At 34.2% G+C, this 18,228-nt stretch overlaps 4 protein-coding genes and 1 long non-coding RNA gene across 6 annotated transcripts; 3 read left to right on the top strand and 2 right to left on the bottom strand.

Annotated features, from left to right (window-relative positions):
- LOC104768880 (18 kDa seed maturation protein-like) lies at positions 152–1,944 on the top strand. Of its 2 annotated transcripts, none has more exons than XM_019241668.1 (2): positions 152–356; positions 1,265–1,944. In XM_019241668.1, the coding sequence occupies exons 1-2, from the start codon at positions 270–272 to the stop codon at positions 1,685–1,687; spliced, it is 510 nt and encodes a 169-aa protein (XP_019097213.1). In that variant the 5' UTR covers positions 152–269; the 3' UTR covers positions 1,688–1,944. The 2 variants fall into 2 exon arrangements, with proteins under 2 accessions (XP_019097213.1, XP_010491257.1); XM_010492955.2 differs by lacking the exon at positions 152–356 and adding an exon at positions 941–1,148.
- On the top strand, positions 6,120–8,264 carry LOC104768879 (probable protein phosphatase 2C 68). The gene is made up of 4 exons (XM_010492953.1): positions 6,120–6,639; positions 6,961–7,328; positions 7,517–7,753; positions 7,853–8,264. Exons 1-4 carry the CDS (start codon positions 6,306–6,308, stop codon positions 8,096–8,098), a joined length of 1,185 nt encoding a protein of 394 aa, XP_010491255.1. The 5' UTR covers positions 6,120–6,305; the 3' UTR covers positions 8,099–8,264.
- On the bottom strand, positions 8,441–10,611 carry LOC104768878 (probable L-type lectin-domain containing receptor kinase S.5). The gene has a single exon (XM_010492952.2). The coding sequence runs from the start codon at positions 10,584–10,586 to the stop codon at positions 8,631–8,633; it is 1,956 nt and encodes a 651-aa protein (XP_010491254.1). The 5' UTR covers positions 10,587–10,611; the 3' UTR covers positions 8,441–8,630.
- LOC104768877 (peroxidase 54) lies at positions 13,548–15,194 on the top strand. The gene is made up of 4 exons (XM_010492951.1): positions 13,548–13,836; positions 13,945–14,136; positions 14,323–14,488; positions 14,576–15,194. Exons 1-4 carry the CDS (start codon positions 13,603–13,605, stop codon positions 15,061–15,063), a joined length of 1,080 nt encoding a protein of 359 aa, XP_010491253.1. The 5' UTR covers positions 13,548–13,602; the 3' UTR covers positions 15,064–15,194.
- Positions 17,312–18,166, bottom strand: LOC104768871. Its single transcript, XR_764295.1, has 4 exons — positions 18,077–18,166; positions 17,901–17,985; positions 17,558–17,797; positions 17,312–17,467 (listed from the first exon to the last, which is right to left on the bottom strand). It is a non-coding gene; the product is annotated as an uncharacterized LOC104768871 (long non-coding RNA).

Genomic DNA, 18,228 nt, shown 5'->3' with positions numbered 1-18,228 from the left:
ACGACTCTCAAAACTTCAACACGTGTAAGACCAACAAATGCAACACAAACCTAACACCTCTTGTTTAATGACACGTCTCGCTGACATGTCGTCAAGAACGTAACTAAATAATAGTCACAGTTTTTTGAATATAACAATTCATGGAGAACGCGAAGCCTATAAATTATGGGACATGCTCGGTGAGCAAAGCATTAAACAAAAATAATCGAAAGATATCTTTGTAACATCTTTGAAATTTCACTAAAGAAAAAGCAAGAGATTCGGTAAAAATGCAGTCGATGAAAGAAACAGCTTCGAATATTGCAGCCTCTGCAAAGTCTGGCATGGACAAGACCAAAGCTACCTTGGAGGAAAAGGTAATAATATATAATTGTGATGATCATGTATCAATTTATCAATCAAACAAAACTTTTTTCGGTGTGATTCGTTTTAATAAGATNGACTTTTTGCTCTGTTTTTAATTATTTGATCGATTGTTTATTGCGACTTGGTTTGAAAACTTTAGACCAATCGTTAGGCCTCTGGAGATTTGACGTGTGCTTCTTAATTGTCATCACATTTAGAACTTAAAAGTACTTAAAATAATATGTTAAGCCCTAAGATTTAGCAAAGGGCACCTTTAGGTTTCTTTTGCATACTTTATTTTGTCTTTGATTACACTAAACAATACAACCAGATCATATAACCGGGAACGATACCGTGACCGGTTAATTACCGACATACTAGATGCTAACGTTTCGTTGACAAGCGGCAAACTCCGAAGCCTAGCACGCGTCGTTCTCTATCTTCTCTACGACTCTCAAGGCTTCAACACGTGTAAGACCAACAACTGCAATACAAACCTACCACCTCTTGTTTAATGACACGTCTCGCTGACGTGTCGTCAAGAACGTAATAAAATAATAGTCACAGTTTTTCGAATATAACAATCCGTGGAGAACGCGAAGCCTATAATTATGGGACATGCTCGGTGAGCAAAACATTAAACAAAAATAATCAAAAGATATCTTTTGTAACATCTTTGAAATTTCACCAAAGGAAAAGCAAGAGATTCGGTAAAAATGCAGTCGATGAAAGAAACAGCTTCGAATATTGCAGCTTCTGCAAAGTCTGGCATGGACAAGACCAAAGCTACCTTGGAGGAAAAGGTAATAATAATATAATTGTGATCATTATCAATTTACAAATCAAACGAAACTTTTTTGGTGTGATTCGTTTTAATAAGATTAATGGGGTATTGTTGGGTTTGGTTTTTTTTTAAAAGGCGGAGAAGATGAAGACGCGAGACCCTCTTCAGAAACATATGGCTACACAAGTTAAAGAAGATAAGATTAATCTAGCTGAGATGCAGAAGAGAGAAACGTATGAGCACAACGCTGCCATGAAAGAAGCGGCTGGACCCGGAATCGGAACCGGAACTGGAACCGGTTTGGGTTTGGGGTCTGCCACTCACTCGACAACTGGACAAGTCGGACACGGCACTGGGACACACCAGATGTCGGCTTTGCCTGGCCACGGAACAGGACAACTGACCGACCTCGTTGTGGAGGGTACAGCTGCGACCAACCCGATCGGAAGGGACACTGGAACTGGTCGGACAACCGCTCATAACACACACGTTGGTGGTGGTGGTACAACCGGGTACGGTCCCGGTCCGTACGGAACCGGCGGGGGATATAGTGGATAGAAGTTTGCTCTGTTTTTACGGTTCTCTTATTTGCTCTGTTTTTGGTAACTCGAAGTTTCGTGGTTTTGTTGTGTTTTTTGGGTCTATCGTTTTTTAAATCCTTCTGAATAACTGTAGTAGGACTTCAATCTCACCTAGTTTTTTTGTTGTTGTTTGATGACAGTGCTACTTTCTGAGTTGCATGTTGTTCATGCAAAATCTACATATAATAGTAAGGAAAACCAGTTTTTAAGGGACTGCTGAGTCAGCAGTGTTGACGTCATATATTGTTAAGAAAAAAACAAAAGAATCAACGGTTCAGATGAACAAGGAAAACATCGAATGGTTGAGACGTTGTAAGATTCATAGTACCATATGATTCATAGTATTAAATAAATAACTATTAATCATATGATATACATTGACTCTCGGTGAGAGAGGAGATGGTAACAACACACCTCAATAATCGCTGCAGACTTTGTTGTAGCATGAATAAAAGAACCACTAATCATTCAACTTTGATTAACTAGATTTACACAGATGATTATACTTCCTTCTTTGTGTATTTCAGGTCGTGGATACTTCTTTATCAGATTTTGGAAATCAGCTAATGGCAAGGAATTTGTCATTTTAATGATAAATCCCATAGATTTCTACTTATCTATAGTACAGTCGAATGGTGTTATTTTACATGTCACGAGGTATCAGAAGAAGATTTAGTAAAAGAAAGATATAATTGGGATTGGCAATTAATATCCATAATTTAAAATTTTGTGTATATTGAAGTGAATTTTCTTATCTAATGAAAATTATTCTTTTAGTTGTGTTAATGAATTTGTAGTTTTGATCGTCAAAGCATCATTAATCACTATATGTAGTAAATTAGCAACTAAAAAAAGACTACTAGTAGAGAAACCAAAGTTGAAATACCAAATTTATATATTAACTTTTGTTAAAAAAAAAAAGATTAACTATATTATTTCATTTTAAAAATTTACTTCTCCGCGCAGTAACGCGTTGTAGCAATAATTAAGATTATCACTAGTAATAATATGCTCATGCAACTTTGACAATAACAATATGGATTAACTAATTATGAAAATCGCATTCAAATAAACTTGTAATATGTCCACAATACATTGCTAACTTTTTGAGTAGTAACATTCGTATTATATTTGAATTGATCAGCTAATAAATTTACTTTTATGTGTAATGAGTTTTGTGTACAACGATCGTACTATGCATGAATCATAGACTTTTGCATTTGTTTTTTTCTTTCTAAAAAGGGAAATTCAAGAAAGAAGGAACTAAGGCATAAAAATAAAATTAAGCAATTAAAAGATCTAGCAAAAACCAAAAAAAAATCCTGGAAAAAAAGCCAACTAAGAAAAAAGTGGAAATCACAAAAAGGTTTTGTTTGTTTATTTATTTGGATGGATCATCTGAATGTTGTTTGTTGTTTGTTTTTGTCAAAAAAGGAGCATCATCCAGAATCATTCAGATGAATCATCTGGATTCATCTGAATGAGTTTTAAAATTTTAGGCAAAAATTTGAAACTCATTTGTATGATTCTAGTTAGACCATTTGGATAGAGATGGTTCATCCAAAAATAATAGAAGAATTATTGATGGACCATCTAAATGAACTATTTTTTTATCTTGTTTGTTGGCTCATTTGACAATGAGATGAATCATTTAGATATATCATTTAAATATATCATTTAGATAGAGATGCAAAATGATGAATCGAACATAGCCAAAAAGACAAATAAGAAAAAATTGGAAAGTGAAGCTCACAGCCTAGTTTCTGTTTGTGTTTGTTTTTGGGGTGTGTTTTGGGCAGGAGTTAATGAAGAGTGTGTTTATAAAACCTGAGCTTTAGTCTCTGTTTCGGTTTATGCTATCAACTGATAGCAGGCATGATTTCTACTCTCAGCTTACTATTGGGTATACGAGAGTGTTACTGTGTATTGAAAAACTGAAAGAGAAGGGTGCTAGTACCACTACAAAAAAGTGTGGTATTATATCATTTAGTTTCTATTTTTGTATCAGTTTTAAATGATGCAAAAATAATTTGCATCACTTTAATGAATAATTTATATTTTGTTGATGCAAATAATTTGTATCAATTGAAATAAATATTTGTTTCAATTACTGAATTGATGTTTATTTACATCACTTATAAAAAATGTTGCAAGTCTTACATCATTTTTACTAAATTTATATAAATTTTTGCATCATTTATCAAAACTAATGTAAAATCGTTATACTATTTTTAAAAGCATGATGTTAAAATCAATATTATAATAAATTTTATGAAAATATTTGTCTGTAGTAAAATATTTAATTATTTATATTTTTAATTATTTATGTTTATATATATACTATTGATATTTATAGTATATATTATTTCTACTATATTTATGATAGACCCCCACAGTTAATTGTTATCCCACTAAACTTAAGTAATGGTAATCAAATAGGTTTAAGTATTTATAATAGGTAGATCTCAGCACTCCTTAAATAGTGGTCGATGTGGGATTGTAAAAATCCCTCTACATCATTTAGTTTCTATTTCCACAGATGTAGCCTCCATTGGAATCTCCTTCTTCCCTACGTGAGAATACAAAGCCAAAGAAACAAACGTCAACTCTTTAGATATCTCATAAAAGACAATATGGTGAAGATGAATTTTTTATTACAAACAATGTCAATATGTTGCACTTTTACTATTTCATTTTGTGTGTTTTAAAAGTTTCACTATGTTTCTTTTCTTTTTCGGTTGCACTATTTATTTTGCTAAAGAGAAATGCATTATTATTTGGAAAAAAAATACTCAGCTACACGAAGTATTGTTCAATACATAGACACACATTCCAACTTAAAAAATGTATTGCCAACTACACAAAGTATATGTATTGCATGGTCACATATACCAACTATATGATAACATGTGTTCAACATCACAACCATCTTATTCTGGTACACCGTTCATCAAAATCCGGGATTGACCAATATTGACCGGCGTTGACCGATGTTGACCAATAAAAATATGCAATTTTTTTTTGTTTTTAATATTAGAAACCAAAAAAAAAAAAATTAGTTCAATTATTTAGGAATCATTTATAGTTTTTTATATTAAAACATATATAGATCCAAAATAAAGATATATTGTATATAATTCCATTAATTTAGTCTTATGATAGTTATCTTTGTCAATTTCAAAACTTAACTAAAATTGAAATAAAAATCATTCATAAGATAAATCAAATAAGATAACTATTTATTTTAACTTTATTAATTTAAAAACATCAACTTCTTATTTAATTTATCTAAATAGGAAATTAATATTATTTAATATTCTCAACCACAAAAAAAAATTTCTACAACAAAAATACTTAGAACCAAACCCAATACATATCAAAATCATTAGAATTATTGGAAAAATGTTATATACTCATGGTAAAGTAAAAATTTTAATATCTGAAAAAATAATTAATGATTTTTCATTTCACTTTTATTAATTTTTGCAATATAAAATATATTATATATCTGTCAATTCATCCAGTCTTATGATAGTTAGTTTTTTTTCTATTGCAATTAAAAACATCAACTTATTATTTGATTTATTTAAATACAATGTTTTTTGTTATTTAATAAAAGAAATATATTTGATTGTAAACAACAAAAACACACAATATTTATTTTTAATATATAGAAGATCCAAAAAATTGAGTTTGCAAAACAATATATTTGACTGTAGAAATATTAATATATACATATATAATTAATACATATATAATTAATATATATATATATTCAAAATAATTATTAATAACTTTATTTAACTATTAGTTTAGCTTCAAATTAAAATTACTAATTATAAGAATGAAAACATTAAAGATTTAAACAATTTTTTTTTTTGGTTTCTAATACTAATAACAAAAAAAAATTGCATATTTTTATTGGTCAACATCGATCAACGCCGGTCAATACTGATTAACCTCAGATTCTGATGAACGATGTACCGAAATAAGATGGTTGTGATGTTGAGCACATATCATCGTATAGTTGGTATATGTGACCATGCAATAAATATATTTGGCGTAGTTGGCAATACATTTTTAAAGTTAGGAGGTGTGGCCATATATTGAACAATACTTCGTATAGCTGAATATTTTTTTTCCTTTTTATTTTTAAAACAAATCAAGAGAAACAAAAAAATATGATGTCAGATCCTTTGGTAAATAGAGACAAAAATTACGTCATTAATTTAATTGTATATATTTCAAAGACTCGAGTCACTCAACTTTAATTTACACAAATCATATTTTTCACACTTTGCTTCAACTACTCTCTCACTCTCTCTCTATAGGACCAAGACCAACCAAACCAAAGTCTTTTCCTTTTTCTTCAAAATCTCAAATTTTTTAGCTAAATATTATTCATTCAATTCAATTCAATTCATCAAATAAAGAAACAAAGTTTGCTTTTTTTATCAAAATCTCCGATTCGTTAACTCGTTTTTTAATTTTCCCCACCAACATATCACGAGATTCCTCTTTCCGGTGTGGTCTCCGGCGACCTAAAAAAAAAGAAGGAGCTTGGTTCTCGTGGAGGTAGGGAGAGCAAATGAGGGATGTTCTCCTGGCTTGCGAGAATGGCTCTTTTTTGTTTGCGACCTATGCGCCGCTACGGCCGTATGAACAGAGACCACGACGATGATGATAACGATGATCACCACGACGGCGATGACTCTTCCTCCTCCGGTGACTCGCTTCTTTGGTCTAGAGAACTCGAGAGACATACTTTCGGAGACTTCTCCATCGCTGTTGTGCAAGCTAACGAGGTTCTTGAAGATCATTGTCAAGTTGAGACTGGAAACGGTGCCGTTTTCGTCGGTGTCTATGATGGTCATGGTGGTCCTGAAGCTTCTCGATACATCTCTGATCAACTCTTTTCTCATTTGATGAGTGAGTTTCTTTCTTTTTAATCTCTTCTCTCTCCTTCATACTGAATCCTGTTTCTTCTTGAAGTCAAACAAAGTCCACTTTTTGAAGTCTTTCAAGATTTGGTTTATGTTGATCGGACATATTTTGGTAGAAAGTTCAAATCTTTATGCATCTGATGAACAGTGAAGTGAATCTTGACTTTTCTTGTTTTGGCAGATTGTTCTTTGTCTTGGTCTCTCTCTATTTGTTCGTTTCTGAAATTTTGTAGCTTTGTGTTGTTGCTTTCTGGATTAGGTTTGGTTTCATTAGCTGCTTTCTTGATTTAAAGTTTTGACCTTTTAGGAATTTCGAGAGAAAAGAATTCTATTTCAGAGGAGTCTCTGAGGGGTGCTTTTTCTGCTACTGAGGAAGGGTTTCTCACGCTTGTGCGAAGGACTTGTGGGTTAAAACCGTTGATTGCAGCTGTTGGTTCTTGTTGTTTGGTTGGAGTTATTTGGAAAGGAACCTTGCTTATAGCTAATGTTGGTGATTCTCGTGCTGTGCTGGGGAGTAGTAGTAATAGGTCTAACAAAATTTTAGCTGAGCAATTGACTAGTGATCACAATGCGGCTTTGGAAGAAGTTAGACAAGAGCTTAGGTCATTGCATCCGGATGATTCACATATCGTTGTTCTTAAACATGGTGTGTGGCGCATCAAAGGCATCATTCAGGTTTGCAAAGCTTTCTTTTCTTCTTTTCCCCTCAAAATCACAAAGGCCTGTGACACTGATAAGAACAAACCTATGAAACTGCTATTGTTGTTCCGATTGACTAAACCAGAGAGACTTGATTGCATCTTCAAGTAGACCCTCTGTGTCATCTTTGGATTATATGTTATTATTGTGTTTCATTTGTGCAGGTATCTAAATCAATAGGGGATGCATATTTAAAGCGCCCAGAGTTCTCTCTTGACCCTTCATTCCCACGGTTCCATCTCGCTGAAAGGCTACAAAGACCGGTCTTATCAGCAGAGCCTTCTGTGTACACAAGAGTGTTACAAACAAGCGACAAATTTGTGATATTTGCATCGGATGGACTCTGGGAACATATGACCAACCAGCAAGCTGTAGACATAGTGAATAAAAACCCTCGTCCTGTACGTGCCACACTGCTCAAGATGTTCATACTGATTAATTCCTAGTTTTTTTTCTTGGCTTTCACTGATGTTATTTATGCATGAATGAAACAAACACAGGGAATAGCTCGGAAGCTGGTGAGAAGAGCGATGAACATAGCTGCGAAGAAGAGAGAGATGAGTTACGATGATTTGAAGAAAGTGGAGAGAGGAGTGAGGAGATTCTTTCATGATGATATAACGGTGGTTGTGATATTCATAGACAATGAGCTTCTTATGGTGGAGAAAGCTACTGTTCCTGAATTGTCCATTAAAGGTTTTTCTCATACTGTTGGACCTTCCAAGTTCAGTATCTTCTTCTCTTAGAATTTTTTTACATATCTTATCTTTACTTTACTCCCACAGATATGCTTAAAAACAAAACAAAAAACGAACACGGATCGATTTTGTACCAACACCTTGATTTTAGATACAAAATTGTAGGTATAAATCCTTCATTTGTAATGCCAATAATCGATATATCCTTATGTTTTCCATTTGCATTCTACATTGACAAAGTGAAATGGACAAAATATAATGTGATTACATTGAAATAGTTCGTTAGACTATGGTCAAATTTTTAGTCAGTTCCTACTAATTTGGATATATCTGTTTGATGGTTGGTTGGTTATTTCATTATTGTTGTCTCAGACAAAATAAAAAATAAATAAGAAGCCAAAAGCAGAGTTTTACACATCTCTGGATTATATAAACAGAGGAAGATACAAAAACATAATAGGAACAAAGAAAGTTTCAAAAAATAAAAGAAAACACTTCTATGATCAGTAGGACAATCAGATTCTATGTCCACAAAAGAAACAAACCCAGTTCTTGAAAAACACACAAATAAAGATTATTGTCACCGGCCAGTAAGCTCGGTGAGCGAATGGATTTGACTCCCTGGAAGAGAGTATTCAGTGTCACTGAAAGATGGAGGCATGGCTGGCCACATGAAAGCTGGTCTCTCTGTAGGCACATCAGGTGGGCTAGTTTCACCTGTTAACACCTTCAACACCGTTTTCATGGACGGTCTTTGGTTTGGATTCGGGTGACAACAAGCAAGTCCTAAGAGCAAAACGCTTTTCATCTCTTCTTCATCGAACAAACTTTCCATCCCTGGATCTGCAGCATCTAGGATGGTTCCATTTCTGTATAGCTCCCATAGCCAATTCACAATGCTATTGTTGTAGTTGGTCTGGTTCTCCTTGACCAAGACATAGCTCGGTTTCTTCCCCGAGACTACTTCGAGCATTAGAACTCCGAACGCATACACATCTGTTTCCACTGTGGCTCTCCCGTTGAGAAAAGTCTCAGGAGCCATGTATCCTGGTGTTCCAGCGATCTCCTTTGTTGAATGATGAGTCATTTCGCTTTGCTGAATCATCCTGGCAAGCCCAAAATCACCGAGCTTCGCGTTGAAGTCCGAGTCAAGCATTACGTTGCTAGCCTTTATGTCTCGGTGAAGTATCCTCTTCTCGCATCCATTGTGAAGATACTCCAACGCTTGAGATAGCCCTGTGATAATGTTCTTCCTTGTCTCCCATGTTAGGTTTGATCTTGACGTGTCTCCCAAGAAAAGGTATCTGTCCAAGCTTCCGTTAGGCATATACTCATAAACCAGAAGATACTCCTTTCTCTCGTAGCACCATCCCAATAACTTCACCAGGTTCCTATGATTCAGATTACCTATAGTTGTGATCTCGGATATGAACTCTTGCTTCCCTTGGTGCGATTTCTCTGAAACTCGTTTCACAGCTATGTCTCTACCTTGCCATTTCCCTTTAAAGACCATCCCAAACCCTCCTTGCCCAAGTTTGTTCTCCACGCCAAAGTTTCCTGTTGCTCTCTTTAGCTCTCTCAGCTTGAACTTCTGAGGGTTTGCAGCGCAATTATCTAGCTCGGCTTCTATATCTGGATTTGTTTCCCCTGCCTTTGACCTAGATCTCAAGTACAACCCCCCTAAGAAAGCTCCTATTACAAGTACACACACACTAGGGATAGTGATCCAGAGCCATAACAGTTTTCGATCTCCATCGATATCCGAACCTTCAAACCTCCATGATTTCACACAATTAAGCTCCGTGAAATTGCTTGTTGAAGCGGTAAAGCCAACATAAACTCTCTGAGGAAGATAGGCTGAGAGATTTATAGCCCTAGAAAACACTAAGTTCCTCTGTTCATAAACATCCAAGTTTCTTGAGACATGAACTGATATATTCTTACCATCATACCGAACATGTGCGATTAAGTCATCTTTGGAACTGATCATGATCCCTCGACTGCTCAAAGATTCTTGAACAACCGAATCGATGCTGTTCAAGTTTAGACCTATATGGTTTCCATCAAGATCTCCCGGATGACTCTTCCTTGTGTCGAACTCAACAGAAACGATCCTCGACGTGCGAGTCATGTTTGTCATTGCGTTGACCAAACCAAGCCACATACCTGAGCTGTCATGAGGAACGGTCTTCTCGGATGTGAGAACGAAGGCTAAGCCGTCCCCTCCGGGATCGGTTTGGTTCGAGATGTTAATAACGAAAGTAGTGTTGAAAGTAGCAATCTTGCCTTTCCTCCATAGCGTAAATGGCTTTATGTAGAGCGCTCGGCCCGCTTGGTTCGCTATAGAGCCACCACGAACATCAGGAGTCACTTGGATTGCTCCAAGGGCAATGTATGAGTTTTCTCGGATCAATTTCGGATCATCGCTCACATTAAACCTAGGGAAATCGAACTCTAAGCACTTCACTTGTGTCTCGATCTTACAAGCTATGGTTAGAATCAAGAACAGGAGCTTCCACGCAATAGAAAATCTCATACTTTTTTTTTCTTTTTCTTTTGTGTGTGTTTTGGTTCTGCAGCGTCAGAGATGCAATAAATTAAAGCTTATATGGTTTTTCGTTAATGTGTGTTGTAGTACAATTAAAATGGCTAATCAAAGTTTTACTTAAAATTTTGAGTCATAATACGACTGCTTCTAAACTGGAAAATTTTGATTTTACTTTTCAACAAAAAGAATATTTTTTTTCCTTGACTTTTCAACAGCAACGAGTTGATTTGTTACTATTTTTAACGGGTTATTGGATAAGTCTTCCTTAGCTAATATTTTGTCAAAATATAATATTGTTTTAAACGTTGAAATTATGTGTAATTTAATATTCAAATACAAGTTGATATCTAGTTTTGCTTAAGATATAAACTGATAATTTTGATAAATTCTTAAAGGCCATTATTAATTGAGACATATTCAAAAGCAAATCTTACATGTAAAGAAGTAAGAACCTCTAGTATTTGAAAACTCATATTATAAATTTATAATATGTATAAAACTAACTTAGTGATGAGCTCTTACTTTTCGTTGCACAAGCTAACATGTGAAAAGTCATATATAAAGCTACAAAATTGATAGACTTCTATCTTGATACTCGCTTGAGAGGCTGTCTCGGCAACAAAAGTTGATTGTAGTGGAGATTAATATAATAATCACGAGTTTTTCTTTTTGCACAATATGTTAGAAATTAATAATTTTTATTTCAGTTCTCAAAGTCGACATACTGTACCACTAATATAAGATAAGGTAAGATATTTAGACTCTATTTTATTTGAAAAGATTTTTGGTAACTTTTACAAGTTCTTAATAGCCTGCTTGACAGTGACACAATGAGTCAGGAAAGACGAAGCTATATTGTTTCAGACAATATAATTAATAAACGAGAAAAATATGTATATATGAATCATTTTTGCAAGTTTTCTAAAAAAATATATGCTTGAATAATAGTTATTGTCTATTAAGCTGATGGAAGTATGGGTAATATCTTAACGAAGAAGTAATTAATGATGATATTAAGAATAGTTTCGATGGTCCAAAAGCATAATGAATAATTGGATTTAAAGGCATATGGGAGTTGGTGATGACATTCTGAAGTGCAAACCAAATCAAATGAGCTGAAAAGATTTCGAATATTTGGATCCGATCGGCTAAAGTAGTGTGGACGTACGCTTGACCAAAGATGTAAAATAACTAATAATGGATGAGTTTTAACAGAAAATAGAGACGTGTGGTCGACGAGCGTGAGACCTTGACGAAGACAAAAGTGGCGAAAGAGCTTCAAACAGAAAAAATATTGGGGTTAATTTATAATTTTTTGAACATGTTTTAGGATCCGACGGCTTGATATAAGTGAAATTAAATTTTGACAAAGCCTAGTGAAAACGAGTCACAATGTAAAAAATATGTAGATAAATATAGAGGAAAAAAAAGAAAATAACCTAATTTTATTCATTAACATCCATTCAAACATTTTTTAACTCTAAAAATGGTATTAACAAAAAAAAATAGTATGTGGAGAATTTTCAGATCTTGTTAGATTTTCATCTTATCCTAAATTTACTTAATTTTAGCCACTGAATGTTTAAGTTTAGAATATTTGGATTCTCATATCTTATCTCTTATATATCTTTGGTTTTTTTTTATATAAGACTACAAGTGCATGACTCTTTTTTCACACAATAAAATATGAAGCAAGTCCAAGTGAGAAATAGTCAGTAATAAGACCATAGATTGGAGAATACCGGTTTCATGGAGAGGAGAACGGGGTAATGGAGATTGGAGAATACTTGTGAACTAACTGTACTGTGTTATATGTATGTCGTATGTTTGATAACTTTTTGACATGAATAAAATAAGTTAGTGGTGTGGTCTTACGAGGTGGATAAGTCACTCATCTAACTTGTTTTTTCACGATCGAAAAATATCAAGCATGCTTGCAAAACACACAGAACAGTTCGTTGACATGTATTCGTAATCGATCTGTTCATTATCTTCTTGAAACTGGTTTTCCGTGCTTTTTGATTCCCGATTCAGCAAGATTAATCAATCTTTCTCTTTGATTTTATTGAATATCCAAATCTTGTACCCTACAATCTTCTTTTACATAGAGGTCAATTTGTTACTATATTTGAACTTTTCTAATATTATTTTTCTATTAGATTTTCTGAGTGTTGTTAATTCTTAATAATATGTTTTGTGTGGTGGTAAACTTGTATGTTAGTGTTTCTGAGTGTTGTATAATCTTAAATATGTTTTGTGTGGTGGTAAACTACTACGTTATTTTTTATTTAATTTTTGCAAGAATTCTCAGTATGTGTATAATTAATTGTAACTAAGGATTTGACTGGTGACCACAAAAGAAGCAAAAAGGATATGAAAAAAAAAAAAAAAAAAAAACTAACAATGAGGATGAAGAAAATGCAGAAAATAATATAATATATCCTTTTGAGAGATGCAAAATGGACATCTAGTAACTTGGAGAGATGTATAGTGGATAGAGGTGAATAAAAGGTGTAGTCATTGGAAAAATTAACGATGAAGGTTAAATTGATAATACAGCCTAACCTAACCAGAGCTGTGAGTTCTTTGCAAAAGAAATTGATTGTGAGTACGTAGTGACTAATTTATTAAGGTTAAAACTTAAAATCTATAATTTCCCTCAAGGCCTAAAAAATACAGCTGTAAGTCACGCTACAGCTAACAACTCTTTCACTTTTCGTGGAACATGACTAAGAAACGAATATTGTAGACTCAACATTTTCTTACGTTAATGACTAAACTACAACAAATACGCGCTACATAAATTCTAGAAGCGCCATCTTTTCTCATCTTTTGACTTGGTAAACAAACACACACACTTTGACTTGTTTTTTACTAAGGTTAAATCAGCTTTTATTGCCTATATAATGATTAATTAACTACTTAGATTAATCATAAGTTTAAAATCAATCAGTTTAGCAAATAAACTAATCGAAATCCTGCCATTATTTCCGAAACCTGATTAATGGCTGTAACAAGATCTTCTTCTACTTGTGATGGTTTCTTCAACATCAGCCTTCTTATTATCGTTTCTTTATTGTTTGGGACATCATCGGCGCAGTTAAATGCTACGTTTTACTCCGGGACGTGCCCTAACGCCTCTGCTATCGTTCGCAGCACTATTCAGCAAGCTCTTCAGTCTGACCCTAGAATCGGAGCAAGCCTCATCCGCCTTCATTTTCACGACTGCTTTGTTAATGTATAAGAAAATATTAAAATAAGCTTCTTGATATCTAAGTGTCTTTAATATCAAGCCTTCTACTTTTTTTTTTGTTTACACTAAACCGCTGCTTTACTTTTGCAAAAGGGTTGCGACGGGTCGCTCTTGCTTGACGATGCTGGAAGCATCCAGAGCGAGAAAAACGCTCCTCCCAACGCAAACTCAACTAGAGGATTCAATGTTGTCGATAATATCAAGACTGCCCTCGAGAATGCTTGTCCCGGCATTGTCTCTTGCTCTGACGTTTTAGCTCTTGCCTCAGAGGCTTCCGTGTCTTTGGTAATACATAATACTTAATTTCTTCGTAAACATATTAAACAATACATACATACATCCATATTTTATATAAATTGTGTCTTTGGCGGCTGGACCAGATGAAAAAGCCCGTTTTATTTACCTAATATTACATTTAATTATGTTCACATTCATCTATATAAAAATATAAACATTTTTGATCATCTACAGGCAGGAGGGCCTTCATGGAGTGTGTTATTAGGAAGAAGAGATGGTCTGAACGCAAACCTGACTGGGGCCAATTCGTCACTTCCCTCTCCCTTCGAAGGCCTTAACAACATAACATCTAAATTTGTAGCTGTCGGGCTAAATACAACCGATGTAGTAGCCTTGTCTGGTAATTAAATCATCTGACATGCACGTTTAGTTATAATTGCGGCTCAATTCAAACAAAACCCTAATTAGTCCCAATGTGCGTATATAGGAGCGCATACGTTTGGGCGTGCTAAATGCGTAACTTTCAACAATAGACTATTCAACTTCAGCGGTACAGGAAACCCCGACCCGACTTTGAACTCAACACTTCTCAGCAGTCTTCAACAGATTTGTCCTCACAACGGCAGCGGATCAGGGATCACCAATCTCGATCTGACCACACCTGATGCGTTTGATAACAGTTACTTCACGAACCTTCAGAGTAACAATGGGCTTCTTCAGTCAGACCAGGAACTGTTCTCCAATACCGGTTCAGACACAGTTGCAATTGTTAATTCTTTTGCAAGTAACCAGACCCTGTTTTTCGAGGCGTTTGTTCAGTCTATGATCAATATGGGGAACATTAGTCCCTTGACTGGGAGTAGTGGAGAGATTAGACAAGATTGTAAGGCGGTTAATGGACAGTCATCACCCAGTACTGAAGCAGAGGACATTCAGTTACAATCTGACGGACCGGTGAGTGTAGCAGATATGTGAAAAATGATGGGTTCAGTTTCACCGTTTGTGTATCATACATTTTGAATTATTATATATCATTCTTAAGCTAAACCATTTCTGTAAAAATAAATAAGTTTTGCTCGGGAAGAAAATAAAAAAAAAGCTGAGTGCAGTGGAAGGGTTTTGTTTTATAGATACTTGTGATAATTTCAAAATCTTAAAACCTTTATTACGCCCAAATACATGCATGGATGTATCACGTCTAGTATATTCCAAAATAATACATTAATACCTGAATTTATCACATTGAATATTTTTTTCCTTCATGTGTTCCACAAATTGTGGAAGAGTAGTTGAGATTTGACTTCAGATTTGGAAGTAACCATTATAAAATGACTTGAAACAATATATAAAGAGAAAATGTTTGGAGTTATTATTATCAAGTGATTAATACATAGATTTTGTGTCAAATGGGAATCATATTAAAGATTCATAAACCATGTCTTAACTAACGATACCCGAGAGCTAAAACAGAATAAAAAAAAAAAAACTTCTGGAGTACTACAACGATTCCTCTTTACTTTATTTTTTGATCTGTAAAACGACACTTGCTCTCTTTCATGTCATCTATTGCACATGTATTCCCATAGATTCCACTCCAAGCCATTCTCACCATTGGCATGTCAAATAAAAAAACCAACAAAAGAAAATTTGAACCATGAGAGATTTGATGTATTTGTAGCCTCTTCATTCTTATTTGTAACCTTTTTGACTATGAAAAGGCGAGAATTTTTTGTCTGGTTTTCTAAAAAAGAGTTTGTTTTTTGGATTGAGATTTGATGTATAAACCATCGGTATTGGATACACGCACAAACGACTATTCTAAACTTTAGTTTGAATAAATCCGTCCATCAAGTTTATAAAAAAATGTTCACGACATATGTGGTAGTGTTTGCTGAAAATTATATATTTATAATAATATTTTAAAATATTTTTATGTATTCTAATTATCTATATTAACGTTTTTGAAATATATTTGATGTTTTACTCTTTAAATTATAATTATTTACAAAGTTAATTTTTTAAAAATTGTACAAAAAACCTCCAACAACTATATAAATCTGAAGGCAGAGGTTTTTTCAAATCTAGTATTTTTGATAGTTCACAGAATGTGACTTAAAAACTATTCCCTCTGTATCATAAATGATGATTTTCTAGAAATTTTTCCTGTATCACAAAGATTGATTTTTATCAATTAATGTTAAAAAATTGTAAATTTCAAAAACTATTAAATGAAAATTTTAAAATTTGATGAACTACTATTGGTTAATAATTATGAGAAATATTATTATAAATACATAATGCATCTACATCTAAACATTAAATGTTTTTCTTAATTAATGTGAAAAAACATCATACTTACTTTATGATACAGAGGGAGTAAAATTTTGTAGCCTAGCTTTAAAAAGTTTATCCAAAATTTTGCATTCTTTATGAGAATTAAGTGCATTAAAGATGTTTGCTGTAAAAAATAATTTTGAGATTGAAGTATGGCTTTATCATACTTATTTTAGTGTATTGTTTAATTAATTTTTCTCGTATTAAATAAAGAATTAAAACCACCGATTTCGTCTCAAGAACGCAAAAATCTTTTAACTTCATTTTACCAACCTAAAGACATATTAATTTCAACTAAACAAAATGTAGAAACACCAGCGTTTTTTCTCATCTTTTGGACTATGTAGACAAACACACACGTTATTCTCAAATTATTTGGCTTCATCCAAAATCTTTCACTTTCATGATCAGTCAAGAAATACGCGTTTTAATCAACTGTTTCTCTATATATACAATTATTTCAAAATGATCAAGAATAGGTCATAAGTTCCGCACCAATCAGTGGAAATAACTAATCAAAACTTTTTATCATCATTTATCAAAACCTAATTAATCAATGGCTGTAACAAATCTTCCTACTCGTGATGGTTTGTTAATCATCAGTCTTATTGCTATCGTTTCCTCAATCTTTGGGACATCATCTGCTCAACTAAACGCAACGTTTTACTCTGGGACTTGCCCTAACGCCTCTGCCATCGTACGCAGCACTATTCAGCAAGCTCTTCAGTCCGATACAAGAATCGGAGCCAGCCTCATCCGCCTTCATTTTCACGACTGCTTTGTTAATGTACACTAATCTTTCTCAATGAAACTCTTTAACTTAAATCCCTATTTTGATATGTTTCGCTCTAAACCGTTACTTTGCTTCTTTATTTTCCTTTTTTAAAAGGGTTGTGATGCGTCGATCTTGCTTGACGACGTCAGTGGAAGCATCCAGAGCGAAAAGAACGCTGGTCCGAATGCAAACTCAGCAAGAGGATTCAATGTTGTCGATAATATCAAGACTGCCCTCGAAAGCGCTTGCCCTGGACAGGAGATGCGATTCCTATCATTCAACCCAATGACTAATGTTTTAATAAAAAGTCTTGGAAAAAGAAAGATAAAGAGGGCCGAGGAAAGGATGATTCAGTAATACCTGCCAGGCTCTCTGCATATTGCGCGCATCCGCATACTTCTCCTCTGAAGTACCTTCTCCATAACAGAACCATCAAGAAACGCATCAGAACTTTCATCCGGAAGCTGTTCAGTCTGTTTAGGAGGTTGAGAATCAGCGACACCTTCGTTAGCCTTTCCTGAGCTTAGCTGTTGTCTATCAATCAAGGTGTTCTTGCAGGAGTCCCTCTGCCTTTCTTTGCAAACTCAAAGGAAGTACCACCTGCGCGATGAGATGCATAACAAATTATATTCAGCATAAACTACGTAGAAATATAATTTGTGCCTTATGGTTTTGGTGAACCATGGGAGGCACAGGTACCAACCTTGCTCGCAACAAACCACTTCTCCCTACAGCCTCACTGATAACAGCACATAGTAACCTTACCGTTACCTGCAGCCAGCTTTGGCCTGTAGAGTCGACAAAAAAATAACCAACTTTTAAGGATGGTAACCAAATGAATTAAGCTCACAAACTAAAATGAGGGAAAGAGATACTTACGGCTCAATAGCGTGTAACTTGGCCACCAATTTTAACTCTACATTATTTAAAAAAGATGTCTTGGCACTGGTGGTTATGTGCTTGGTAAAACAGGTTGCCGGTTCAATTCCTTATTGGTGTTTTAAAAAAAAAAAAAAAAAAAAAAAAGTGAA

The sequence above is a fragment of the Camelina sativa genome, chromosome 20 (assembly GCF_000633955.1).
Source record: "Camelina sativa cultivar DH55 chromosome 20, Cs, whole genome shotgun sequence".
Classification (NCBI taxonomy): Eukaryota; Viridiplantae; Streptophyta; class Magnoliopsida; order Brassicales; family Brassicaceae; genus Camelina; species Camelina sativa.
This window is presented reverse-complemented; position numbering and strand designations above follow the sequence as displayed.